This window comes from Protopterus annectens, chromosome 9.part0 (genome assembly GCF_019279795.1).
Source record: "Protopterus annectens isolate FY-2018-M chromosome 9.part0, PAN1.0, whole genome shotgun sequence".
NCBI classification, from domain to species: domain Eukaryota; kingdom Metazoa; phylum Chordata; order Ceratodontiformes; family Protopteridae; genus Protopterus; species Protopterus annectens.
Genome location: NC_056743.1, coordinates 783,686,656 through 783,701,176, shown reverse-complemented (window position 1 = coordinate 783,701,176; position 14,521 = coordinate 783,686,656). Strand labels below are relative to the sequence as shown.

General features: G+C 41.7%; 1 protein-coding gene across 4 annotated transcripts in view; it reads left to right on the top strand.

Annotated features, from left to right (window-relative positions):
• Window positions 1-14,521, top strand: part of CPT1C (carnitine palmitoyltransferase 1C) — a 1,701,035-nt gene that overhangs the window by 989,251 nt on the left and 697,263 nt on the right. For all 4 annotated transcript variants that reach the window (XM_044083414.1, XM_044083412.1, XM_044083411.1 and 1 more), the window contains exon 11: window positions 8,413-8,601. In XM_044083414.1, coding sequence (XP_043939349.1) covers window positions 8,413-8,601 — 189 coding nt within the window. The remainder of the gene's footprint in view (window positions 1-8,412; window positions 8,602-14,521) is intronic.

Below are 14,521 nucleotides of genomic sequence, written 5' to 3'. Positions count from 1 at the left end.
CACAAGGACTCACCATCCTGTAGCCTGGAAAACGGATGCTCTCTCCTTCAGCTGGAATTCTCTGAAAATGTATGCATTCCCTCCTCTGCCTCTGCTGACCAAGGTGATATTGAAGATCAAAGCAGAACAACCATCAGGCATCTTGATAGCTCCAGACTGGCCAAGGCAACACTGGTACCCATTGCTATTAACCATAACTCGGACCAAACCATGGCCTCTGACCCTATGGCCCCTGCTCTTAACACAACACAATTACAGGACTGTACATCAAGACCTGAAAACATTACACCTGACAGCCTGGAGGCTACCATGATTTCTCCACCTAGCTCTCTTTCCAAATCAGTTCAAGAGATCTTGCTGGAAGCACGCAGACCTTCCACCAGAAAAACCTATTTGGCCAAGTGGAAGAGATTCAGCATCTGGAATGCCAACAGGGGTCAGGACACAACATTACCGAGTATACCTCAGATATTAGAATACTTGGCAGAACTATTTCATACTGGACTCTCATACTCTTCAATAAAGATTCATGCCTCAGCAATCTCAGCAAGATATAACTGTGACCCTCCAGTGTTTTCACATCCTTTGCTACGACAGTTTCTAAGAGGAATAAAGAATATCAAACCTCCCAGAAGACAGCCTGTACCTGCATGGGACCTCAATTATGTGTTGGAAAAATTAACTCTTCCTCCATTTGAACCAGCAGCAACTTCAGAAATTCAATTTCTTTCATGGAAGACAGTCTTTTTATTGGCAGTCACATCTGCAAGAAGAGTTTCGGAGATTCAGGCATTCATGGCAGTGCCTCCCTTCATCATTTTTCATCAAGACAGAGTTTCTCTAAGAACAAATCCTACATTCATGCCAAAAGTTATTTCCAGGGTGTCTCTAAATCAAGCTATTCACCTGCCTACATTCTTACCTTGGACATACACAGACAACTACGTTACTACTTGGACAGAACTAAGGCCACCAGAAAGTCTGACCAACTGTTTGTAGCCTATGCTGCTGGAATACAAGGAAAAGCAATCTCCAAACAAACAATTTCAAAATGGATTGGACATTGCATCAGATTCTGCTATTCATTCCATGGAAAAGGTGTGCCTGCCAATATTAGGCCACATTCCACCAGAGCTTTAGCCACTTCCACAGCTTTCCTAAGAGGAGTGGCAACAAAGGACATTCTAGAGGCTGCTACATGGAGCTCCGTGCATACATTTACCAAGCACTACAACCTGCCTTTATACTCCAGATCCTGAGCAGGCTTTGCTTCGGCAGTCCTGCAGGGGATCTTAGCTACACTATCCTTATCATAGATCCATCCACCCCCAGCTTGGCTATGGTATTCAACCCATATGTTATGACTGCAGTTGCATTCTTGAAGGACATAGTACAGTTTTGTACCTACCGTAAAGGTAGATGTCCGATAGATATGCAACTGCAGTCGGATTTTCCCACCCTCCTACCCCTCTGTATCCTTCTTTTTTGGGTCCCTACCCCTTATCCCATTAGCTGGGGGTATTTCCTATGGTGTATCTGTTTATTACTGTGGTGCATGTTTGGATTATTTTTATCCATTTACCAAATTTAGCCTTCCTAGGAGGGCACCTGGAATCTGGGGCAAGAAACACTGAAGAAGATGGCGTCGGCCGATGCCTTTATACTCCAGCCGTTGTGACGTCGGAGAGGAGGCGACACCAGCCGACGCCGGACCCAGACTTTGGAATTCGGCCGACCGAGGGCTGCCTGAAGCAGGACAACCCATATGTTATGACTGCAGTTGCATATCTATCGGACATCTACATTTATGGTAGGTACAAAACTGTACTTTTCTTTTACTCCCCCAGCACAGACCACTTGCTATCCCCCCAGTTTTAGACATTGTGGATGATGTTTTCTTAGGATCTAGTCTAAATCCAGATTCTCTGTCTCCTGCTCCAGCCAAACCAGATAGATATTATAGAGTGCCTGACTCTCACAAATTCCTATACAAAAGCCCTGTTGCTGATCCAGAGACAATCTCCCAGGGTCCCAAAGGGGCTAAGGCTTCTATGGCTAAAAATCCTGTACCCTCTGAAAGGGACTCCAGAGCACTAGATAGGTGGGGGAAGAAGGTTTACACCTCAGCTACTCTAGCTATGAGAGCACTAAATTGTCAATTTCACATGCTTAAATACCAGCAATTCCTAATGTTTCAAATAAAACAAAAGATGGGCACGCACCCTCAACAGTCTGAATCCAAGGAAATGCAGGATCTGTTGCATGCAGCTGAACAGGTGGGCAAACATACTTTACAATGTGGTTTTGATGCCTTGGAAGCTTCCTCTAGAGCAGCTGTTACTGGGTCTGTTATACGTAGGCATGCTTGGTTAAAGGAACAATCTCTGCCTGATCATGTTAAAGCAAAGTTACTAGATGCACCCTTACAGCAGGATGTCTTATTTGGGGTTAAAGCAGAGGAGGTTTTAAAGAAAATGGAGGATAAGGCAAAATCTATGCAGACGGTCAAAGATTTCTTACAGGTACAGTCCCCACGCTTCAGCAGAAATTGGCGAACAAAAAGTTGGTCCTTTCCAGCTTCTGACAGACCACAGTGGGGTAAATACAGGTGCCCAAGGGGCAGAGGACAAGCACAAATCTCTTACAAACCTCGCCAATGGGGCACTGCAACACAGAAGGGAGGAGAAGACAGGTCCCAAACTACTAGAAGGCAAACACAATGACTTAAACCTCAAACTGCCAAGCAAAACTCTCTTGGCAGCTCCCTTGGGAGGAAAATTAGCACTTTTTGCAGACAACTGGCGCATTGTCACAAAGGACAAATGGGTCCTAGACATTAGGGTCCTAGACATTATCTCACAAGGATACAGATTCATTTCCACACCTTGCCAAGGATAAAAGGAATGCCAAACCTGCCACAAAATCAATGGGCAGAGGCATAAAAACAAATTACAGCTCTCATGGACATGAGAGCCATTCAGCTGGTACCTACACAGGAGCAAGGCCAAGGATTTTACTCGAGGCTCTTTCTAGTCCCTAGAAAGGACAATGCTTGGAGACCCATTCTGGACCTTTAAATTTTAAACACCTTCTTGCAAGTACCCAAATACAAGATGCTAACACTACAGCAACTTCTTCCCATTCTGGGCAAGAAAGCTTGGCTAGTAACGTTGGACCTCAAGGAGGCATACCTGCATGTCCCTATTAGACAAAATTGCAGAAGATACAGAAAACACAAGTCCAAGCACTTTTACCAGTATTCCTTTTTTTTTTTTTTTTTTTTTGCACTAGATCTGGTACCTCGGCCTTTCGCCTTCACGGATCACAAAACATGTATGCTTCGACCATCGTTTTATACATATGCATACACATTCAGAAGCAATTGGCAATTTGAGACTTTAAATACTAATGAACATGGATTAGCTTTTTTGTATGATCTTAGTAGGGAAAAAATTAACTGTCTGGATGTAATGCTATATAGTGACATAAATCAAATAGGTTTTAGACCATTTAAGAAAAATACTGCAGTAAATATGTTTCTACATGCTACAAGCATGCATCCGGGACATTTATTACGGTCGCTACCCTTAGGTGAATTTCAAAGGATATTACATCATACTACTGATCTAGGAGAGAGAGAAAATGAATTGAATAATGTGGAGATGAGATCAAGTGAGAGAGAGGTTATGATAAAGAAGAATTATTAAAGTGTAAAAAGAAAGTTCTTGGGGAGACTTATGAGGGGCCCTGTAGGTATAAGAAATTAAAATATACTAAGGAAAAAGTGGTAGTTAAAAAATGTATTGAAGATACTGATCAAGGAAAATTGTTTTTTTGTAACTAAATTTTCTCCTCTTTCAGATGAAATAAGGAGAATAGTAATGAAATATTGGTATTTAATTAAATAAGATGATAAAATTGGCTATTTGTTCCCTGAGCATATTACTTTCTCTTACAAAAGGGAAAAAAATCTAAAAGAGTTATTAAATTTCAACTGTTTCAAAGGGAATGAAATTGGTAACATGATCCTTGGTACATTTCCATGTGGGTATTGTAGCTTATGTGATAGGGTAAGAAATGTGAATACTATCAGTGGTGTTTCTTTTAATCCTAAATTTCACTTCAACTGTAGATCTGTAGGGGTTGTGTATGCATTAAGTTGTTCATGTTTAGACATTTGGTATATTGGGCAAACAAAAAGAATGGTGCGAATTCGTGTGTTAGAGCACCTAAGAGACATTAGAAATCATAGTGAAGGTAGTCCTGTGGCCCAACATTTTGTTCAGAAACATGGTGGTTCCCCTGATTGTCTTAAATTTTGTGTTTTGGGTAAACCTTTTTCCATGGGAGAGAATGATTATCTCTATAAGTTACTTGAATTAGAGACAAAGATGATTTTAAAATTTGGAACTCTAAAGCCTTTTGGACTCAGTTTAGAACTGGCTATTTAGATTTGATTAAATTAAAATAAGAAATAAAAGAAAAAAATAGTACAATAATTTATTTTTGTTATATATTAGTGTTGTTAATAAAAAAGTTTTTTGTAATATGATATCTAATTAAAAAAATTGTATATAAATTTATTAGATAATGTATGTAAAAAAATAAATATTGCTATGATTATTATTGCTATTAATATTTTCAGTAAAATGTGATGAATTTGATGTAATGTTGATTTAATTGTTAAAATTGAATAATTGTATAATTGGATAAGCTGTTTGCTCTAATTGCTTCTGAATGTGTATGCATATGTATAAAAAGATGTTTGAAGCATACACGTTTTGTGATCCGTGAAGGCGAAAGGCCGAGGTACCACATCTAGTGCAAATAAAAGAAGAATTAAAAAAAAGGAATACTGGTAAAAGTGCTTGGACTTGTGTTTTCTGTGTTTTGCTTGTGGTTCAAGAAGGTGTTGGAATAAAATTGCAGAAGATACCTCTGTTTCATTGCAGGTTCAACCCATTAGCAATTCTCTGCACTGCCTTTTGGCTTACCTACTGCGCCAAGGGTCTTCACAAAATGCTTGGCACCAGTAATTGCATACTGCAGACAGAGGAATTCAAATATACCTATACCTGGACGACTGCCTCATCCAAGCAGAAAGCAAGGACATTCTCTTACAACACCTGGCTTTTGTAAAACATCTTCTAAGTTGCCTAGGGTACACAGTAAACGAAAAGAAATCAAAACTAGTGCCCTCACAAAATATGGAATTCCTAGGTGCCAGCTTGAATACAACGGCCCAGATGGCTTATCTGACACCAGACAAACAACTACAATTAACTCAATACTTCAGAGCAATGGCAACAAAGACCCAACTCCCTGCAAGAAAAAATTTGCAGGCCTTGGGCTTCATGGCATCTTGCATACTACTAATACCATTTGCAAAACTGCATATGAGGAAATTACAATGGTACCTAAAAAGCGTATGGACTCAACACAGCCACAGCTTGGAAACCATGATACCTCTCATTCCCTGCCTTCAACAGGAGTTTCTATGGTGGTCACAGGCATGTCACCTCAACAAGGGTCAGCCTTTCCCCCAGCCAGGCAAACTATGACAACAGATGCATCGGACTATGCCTGGGGGGCACACATGGCAGGACAGTGCATTCAAGGCAGATGGACTACAGATCAAAGATATCTGCACATCAATCAAAAAGAAATGCTAGCTGTACAAAATGCTCTGACAGCCTTCAAGGACCTCTTACATCCAGGACAGCTTATCATAAGGACAGACAGCACCACAGTAATGTGGTACATAAACAAGCAAGGGGGTACACACTCCTACCCTCTATGCAGGCAAGCAATGACCTTGTGGAACACAGCACTGGCTTACCAAGTTCAATTACAAGCTCAATTCCTGCCAGGAAAAAAGAACACATTGGCAGACGACCTAAGCAGAAACATCATGGATCCCCACGAGTGGAAACTGGATCCACAAGTATTTGCAATGATAACTCAAAAATGGGGGCTCCCAGACATAGACCTGTTTGCCAGCCCCCAAAACTATCAACTAACAAAATTTTGCACAAGGACTTTTCACCATCGAGCTTGGAAAGTGGATGCACTCTCATTCAGATGGAAAATGCTGACAGTATATGCCTTTCCTCCATTACCCCTTCTCACAAAGGTGCTGCTGAAAGTCAGGTTGGAGAGACCCCGAATGATGCTCATTGCCCCAGACTGGCCACGCCAGCACTGGTACCCACTATTAAGGAATATGGCCCAGGGCCCATCATGGATTCTACCACAAATTACCTATCTGCTCACACAGCAAGACAATCAGATTCTACGCAGCCAGCTCAAAACCTTAAACTTGGCTGCATGGCAAATCACCTAAGCAACCAGCCACCTCCTGTCTCACAAGCTGTTATGGATGTTATTCTGGAGGCCAGGAGGCCCAGCACCAGGAAAGTCTACTCAGACAAATGGAAAAGGTTTTGCGCCTGGTACCAAGCTAAAGGCCAAAATACCCTTCAGCCTGACATACCTCAGAATCTGTAATATTTAACTGAGATGTTACACAAAGGGCTTTCTTTTTCATCTATTAAAATCCACGTCTCAGCTATTTCAGCTCACTACAACACGGATCCTCCCTTATTTTCACATCCACTCCTAAGGCAGTTTCTCAGAGGGGCCAAAAACATTAGGCCTCCCAGGAGAACACCAACACCTACTTGGGACCTCAACTTTGTTCTGGAAAAGCTTACGCTACCTCCTTTTGAGCTAGCTTTCTCAGCTGACTTAAAGTTTATATCATGGAAGACTGCTCTGCTGCTAGCAATTACTTCAGCGAGAAGAGTTTCAGAGCTTCAGGCACTAATGGCAGTAGAGCCTTTCCTCATTTTTCATCAAGACAGAGTTTCTCTACGAACTAACCCCTCCTTTATGCCTAAGGTGTTATCCAGTGTGGCTCTAAATCAAACCATCTATTTACCCACCTTCTTTCCAAATACACAGAACAAAGGAGAAAGACTCCTACATTCCTTGGGCATTCACAGGCAGCTACGTTACTACTTGCATAAAACTAAGGTTTTCAGAAAATCTGACCAGCTTTTTGTATCCTATGCTACAGCATCACAAGGAAAGGCTATCTCAAAACAGACCATTTCCAAATGGATAGGACATTGCATACATTTTTGCTACACCCACCATGGAAAACCAGTTCCTGCTAGCATAAGGCCCCGCTCTACCAGGGCAGCAGCTACATCTACAGCCTTCCTCAGGGGGGTGCCAACTAAGGATATTCTGGAAGCTGCAACTTGGAGTTCAGTACACACCTTCACCAAACATTACCACTTACCACTTTACTCTAAGACTAGAGCTGGCTTCGCCACTGCAGTTTTGCAGGGCCTTGTAGCCTCCTCTAATCCTGTTTGACTCCACCTCCCATCCTTAGCTTTGGGATTCTTCCCAAGTGTGATGACTGAAGCAGGGTAACGCGATGAACATAGTACAGTTTTGTACCTACCATAAATGTAGATGTTTGAGTGTATACCCTACTACAGTCCAGGTTACCCTTCCTCCATCCCCTTTGACCTAACTAAGACCTTGCTATACCTTAAAATATGTTACAACCTTTGTGGTGTATTTGCTTATAGCTGGAGGGATTTTTTGTTTATGCTACACTTTTTATTATTGGTACTATCTACTGACCACCATTTGGGGGGTCACCTGACATCTGGGGCAAGAAAAACTGAAGAAAATGGCGTTGGATGCCTCTCGTATACCCCTGGCGCACTGATGTCAGGGAAGAAGCGACAGCAACTGACGCCGGACCAAAACTTTGGAATTCAGGCCGACTGTGGGGACCGCCTGACGGCAGGATAACCCAAGTGTGATGACTGCAGCAGGGTATACACTCGAACATCTACATTTATGGTAGGTAAAAAACTGTACTTTACTACTGTGTGACTGTATAATGTTTTACTAATACTGTATCAGATCATAGCTGAAAAGGGACCACTGGGTCCAGCCTATTTACATTAAGTAAAATAAAAGGGACTGTTGTCGGAAGAATGTGTAGATTGAATGGAGTTCTTCAAAACAATGTTTAGAAAGGCTGTTAACTTGAGGGAAAAAGACAAGTCGTAATATAAATATTTTGCTGTTACCACAAGTTTTAATCTGATGTGGAGGAGTTATAGCAATGGTCTTTAGCTGTAATTATTAGATTTAGGTTACATTTCCATCTGCCATGAATACTTCAGACTATTACTTCAAGTTTCTCCTGATAGTACAGGTGAAGGATCTGTCTTTTGGGTGTTTCTTTTAGTAGGATAATCACTTCGGATGGTTTGCTTTCCTTTAGTTATGGAATAGTGAAGTTTTCCTTTCTCTGCAAATAGCTCCCTCCACGTATTCACATTTTGTTTACAGACTTTTGTGTTTTTTCCCCTTTTCTTTTAGGCTACCATGGGCAAAGGCACGCAAGAGCTATTTCCAAAGTGGAAAGAACCGGCAGTCTTTAGATGCTGTGGAGAAAGGAGCCTTTTTCCTGACCTTGGATGATGCAGAACAGGGGCTGAATGAGTCTGAGCCAGTAAAATCCCTCGATAATTATGCCAAATCTCTGCTGCATGGAAAGTGTTATGACAGGTTAGATATTGGTTTATGCAGGATGTTCTTCATAAGATCATTACCTCTGTATCCATTACATATTTATTTTCCATTTGTTTATCGTATTCGTCCGACTGGACACAAGGTGACTGTTTTCCGCAGAGGCCCAAGGAGAAAAGCTCCAGATACATAGTAAAAAGTTATATAAACATAGCTATTTTGTGCAAAGAGCATAGAACATATGAAAGGAGTAAAATCAGAGTTTTACAAATGATGTAGCATACAGTGGTTAGAATATTGAGAAAAAAATTAAACAAGATGTTATACAACAAATACACAACTGCTTGAACATGAATTCAGAAAGAAGGTGGGACATATTCTGCCAAGGATACCATATACTAGACCAGTGTACAAAGCTTCAGGCACCTTCCTCACACACTGCATGTCCACTGTGAGCATGAAAGGATGTGCCAGCATAAGAGGGATATATCGACTCAACAAAACAGAACTTTATTGCCACTAATCCAAAAATGCAGACTTTTACCAGTGTCATGAAAGTTGGCTGTGGTGACATGGTTTTCAGGCAAGTAAGTAACTCAACCAGAAACAAATGTAAAACTGCTTTCACTGCTCAGGGATGAAATACATTGTAGGATATATTTTTACGTTATGGTGTGGATTTTTAGCTGGCTTGTTTTTGCCATTTGCTATCCCTGACTTGTGAAAGCAGGTTTACATTAGTTTCAGGTGTGGTGCTTCACTGCTTTTGGCCTGAATTTGTGGTTTAACAGATAAGTAACCCATTAAGGACCCTTTTTATTTCTTTTTAACTTTTTGACAAAGTTTAATATGTCTGTCAGAAAAGGAGTGTGTGATTTTGTTGGGTTCCATGTTCTAGAGGCTGAACACAGTGTTAAATTTTGTAGTACTTCACTTCACCCCCAAAACCATTAGAAGTAGGTTAAACTCGCTACACACTTAAAGAATAGACATTTGTCAGGACTTGGTGCATACAGCTATGACATCAATCTCCTCTTTTTTGGTACCCCAAAGGTTAAAACAAATTAGAGGTGCTTGACAATAATCATGTTCTGCTTTCCTGTTTAATCTGAGACTGACACCTTGACCTGGGCACATTCAGAACCCTGGAACATTCCAGTTTCTCTTGGGCCTTTTAACACATCACCTTTGGAGGCCACTGTGGCAGAGGATAATCACATTTTTAAGTAGACCAAGTGCTGGTCTATGTCACATGGAAAGGAAGAACCAAGAGTTATACTGTCTGAGAGATGAGTGGGCATTCTTATCAGATTTTAGTCAGGAGGGGTGTCCAAGACTCATTTAATGAAGGAGATACCTATGGCTTCAACTCCAAACACCATACATTTGGACACTCGTAGGAAATATTCCCAGGAAACCAAATTTATTTCTTCCCCCACCCATTCCATTCATTGAGGCAACAAAGAAGACTGCATAAATAAATGATAAAATGCTGTAACAATAAATAGTAAAACTGACAAGTTTATTGAACTAAACACAACTTTAGAGCAAGAGCCTATGTTCCCAAAAGGGCTTGTCTTATAGCTAATTAATGCTTAAATGTCGTTTTTTGAAAAGAACTTAAAATGCCACATACACTGGATATAAAAACTTTACACACCCCTGTTAAAATGCCAGGTTTTTGTGATATAAAAGAATGAGACTACAGTAAATAATTTCAAAGCTTTTCCCACCTTTAATGTGACCTATAACCTGTATAATTCAATTGAAAATCAAATTTGTTAGGGGAAAAAAATATAAAAAATAACAAACATACAGTATGCTGGTTGCATAAGTGTGCACACCCTTAAACTAACACTTTGTTGTGTGTGCACAGCTTTAAACTAATACTTTGTTGAAGCACCTTTTGATTTAATTACAGCATTCAACCTTCTTGGGTAGGAGTCTTTCAGCATGGCATATCTTGATTGGAAATATTTGCCCACTCTTCTTTGCAAAAGCATTCCAAATCTGTCAGATTGTGAGGGCATCCCTTGTGCACAGCCTTCTTCAGGTCACTCCACAGATTTTCTGTTAGATTTAGGTCTGGGCTCTGGCTGGGCCATTCCAAAACTTTAATTTTCTTTTGGTGAAGCCATTCTTTTGTTGATTTGGATGTATGCTTGGGGTCATTGTGTTGAAAGATGAAATTCCTCTTCATCTCAAGCTTTCTAGCAGACACCTGAAGCTTCTGGGCCAAGTGACTAATATTTGGAACTGTTCATAATTCCTTCCACCTTGATTAAAGCCTCAGTTCCAACTGAAGAAAAGCAACTCCAAAGCATGATACTGCCACCACCAAACTTCACCGTGGGGATGGTGTTCTTTTGGTGATGTGAAGTGTTGTTTTTGGGCCAAACGTACCTTTTGGAATTGTGGCCAAAACGTTCAGTCTTGGTCTCATCAGATCATAACACATTTTCCCACATGCTTTTGGGAGACTTGATGTACTGTTTTGCAAATTTTAGCCGGGCCTCAATGTTTTTCTGTGTAAGAAAAGGCTTCCGTCTTGCAACTCTACCCCATAGGCCAGACATATGGAGAATACAAGAAACTGTTGTCACATGTAGTACACAACCAGTACTTGCCAGAAATTCCTGCAGCTCCTTCAGTGTTGCTGCTGTTCTCTTGGCAGCCTCCCTGACCAGTTTTTGTCTTGTATTTTCATCAGTTTTGGAGGGACGTCCAGTTCTTTGCAATGTTACTGTTGTCCCATATTTTCTCCACTTTTTGATGACTGTCTTCACTGTTATATCCAGTGCTGTGGAAATCTTTTTGTACCCTTCTCCTGACTGATACCTTTCAACATTGAGATCCCTTTGATGCTTTGTAAGTGGTCTGCGAACCATGGCTTTTGCTGTAGCAGGCAACTGAGTAAATCTCAGGAAAATCCTACTAGGACAGCTGAACTTTATTTGGGTTTAATCAGAATCTCTAATTGATGGCAGATGTGTACCCAAGAGTACTGAATGCTGTAGTTAAATCAAAAGGTGTTTCAACAAAGTATTAGTTTAAGGTTGTGCTTACACAACTAAGTATTAGTTTAATTTGAAAATTAGGTCCAGCATTTTTAATTTTTAATTGCAATTAATTATGTCAGGTGATTCAGTCATTGTGTGTCATGTGATGTGAAGTGTATATATATATATATATATATATATATATATATATATATATATATAAGTGTTGTGAAATGTAGGTACAACTGATGTCCTTCATGGATGCATCTGCAGTCATAACAAGTGGGTTGTCCTGTCGTCAGGCAGCCCTGCAGTCGGCCGGATTCCAAAGTCCGGGTCCGCTGATGTCGCCTCCACCCGACGTCATCTCTGTTGGTCTTCGGGTATAAAGCATCAGCCGGCGCCATTTTCCTCAGTCTTTCTTGCGGCCCGAAGCAGAAGCTGTTCGCAAGTGCCGGTCGGTCGGATCCAGAGATTACTTCTACCGAATACTACCAAGACTTCTAAAGCTAAGTACCCCGTTGGGGACTCTTTCTTGCCTCAGCCGATGTCAGAAAAAGTTAACAATTGTTTAACCTGTGGGAAACAAATACCTCATAAAGATTTCCACTCTTACTGTCTGCCTTGTTTAGGCCCAGCCCTCGACGTAGCAGCCTGTTCGCCTGTGCCTCTTTCAACGCAGAACAGTTTTCGGTTCTGATTTTGCGTACATTATGCCGTCGGATCCTCCGACTACCCCAAAAAGATAAAGACCGACGAAACCACGGTAAAGCAAGCTGAAACCGAGAAAACTGCTCAAAGTACAGCTGAACCTATTCTTACAACTGAGGCCCCTGCTACAACTCTTGAATCGACCTCAGAAATTTTACCCACTACGGTGGTTGACTTATCAGACACCATCCCCTTGGATGTCTCTACCCCAGCACGTGGTGCTGCTAGGCCTCCAGCTGCCATGTCCATTAAGGCCTTCGCCAGGGCTAAAGCAGCCAAGACTACTAAATCAGTGCCTGTTAAACCCACATCCAGGCCCTCTTCTAGTTCTCAAATGCTTTCTTTGGCAGAAGATTTAATTTCTTTAATTAGAGGATCTCAATCTCACCCAGACAGGGCCTCTCAGCCCCCAGAGAAGAGACCTAGGGCAGAGCCCCCTGAGCCAGTGTCTTCTGATGATTCTGCTGATGAATCAGACATAACTGACCAGCCTGAGGCTCCCTTCTCCAATTTTGAAGATTCTGATGCTGAAGAATCCATTCCAGCTGCTTCCCCACCAGAAGAATTCTCCTTTGGGAAACCTTGCATGCCATGCGAGAACAGTTCCAATGGCAGCAACAGGATTTTTCAGACTCCAGAAAAGACTTAGGACCTTTCTGCACCTCCCACAGCACAGGCCCTTAGCTATACCTCCTGTTCTCTCTGTGGTGGATGATGCTTTCAATGATGTTTGCTCCGCTCCAGATTCTTTACCCCCAGCCCCTGCCAAACCAGACAGATTTTACAGGGTGCCAGATACTCATCTCCACCTTTACAAGGCCCCACTTGCAGACCCAGAAACTATATCCCAGGGTCCCAAGACAGTAGCCGCGACCACAGCTAAAAACCCTATTCCTTCTGAAAGGGAAGCAAGGTCACTAGACAGATGGGGTAAAAGGTCTACACTTCAGCTACTCTCTCAGCTAGAGCTTTAAACTGTCAGTTTCACATGATACAATACCAAGAGTTTATGCTTGATCAGTTAACTAAAAAACTAACCACTGATGAATCTCTTGATAAGAAATATGTATTAGAGATGGTAAATAACATACAACAGGTTAGCAACCATTCCTTAAAATGTGGCTATGATGCACTGGAGGCTTCATTTAGATCAGCCATGACAGGCACAGTGATAAGAAGGCATGCATGGCTAAAGGAACAAGCTTTACCGGATCATGTTAAAGCTAAGTTGCTAGATGCTCCTATGGACAAGACAAGTTTGTTTGGTACACCTGCCCAGCAGGTTATGAAGAAAATGGAAGAAAAGGCAAAATCTGTTCAAACTGTTAAAGATTTCTTGCAGGTTCAACCCCAAGGTTTAGCAGGAACTGGCCTGCCAAAATTGGTCCTTTCCTGACTCCACAAAATTTCAAAGGGGCAGGAATAGGCGTTCCAGAGGCAGAAACCAATCCAGAGGAGGTGCCTACAGAGGACGACAGTGGCAAGGTAACAACAGAGGCACAGACACAGCCGCTGCCACTACATCAGCACAACCACAGTGACTTAATCCTAAATCCGCCTACCAGGGAACAAATAGCAGCTCCTCTAGGCGGAAAGTTAACCTTATTTTCAAAGAACTGGCACTACATAACAAAAGACAAGTGGATTTTACAAGCCATAGATCAAGGTTACGGTTTCACTTCCCACTTTACCAGTCAAAGAGGAATGCCAAATCTACCTCCAAATCAAAAACAGAGGCTCACGCCAGATAATGGAGTTAGCAAACATGAGAGCTGTGGAAAGAGTGCCAACAGCAGAACAAGGAAAGGGTTCTACTCCAGACTATTCCTAGTTCCAAGAAAGGAAAAAAGTTGGAGACCAATTCTCGACCTGTCCACCTTAAATAAATACATCATTGTCCCAAAATTCAAAATGCTGACCCTACAGCAACTTCTTCCCATGCTGGGCAAGGAGTCTTGGCTGGTAACTCTAGATCTCAAGGAGGCATACCTGCACGTCCCCATTCGACCAATCTGCAGAAGATACCTCAGATTTCTTGCAGGATCAGAGCACTATCAATTCTCAGCATTGCCCTTTGGCTTATCTACTGCCCAGAGTATTCACAAAATGCCTGGCATCAGTAATCGCCCATTGCAGACTACAGAATTCAAATTTACCCATACCTGGACGACTGCCTGCTACAAGGGGACAACAAAAGCAAGCTGACAACAGATTTACAAAGGGTCATTTACTTGCTACAAGGACTGGGA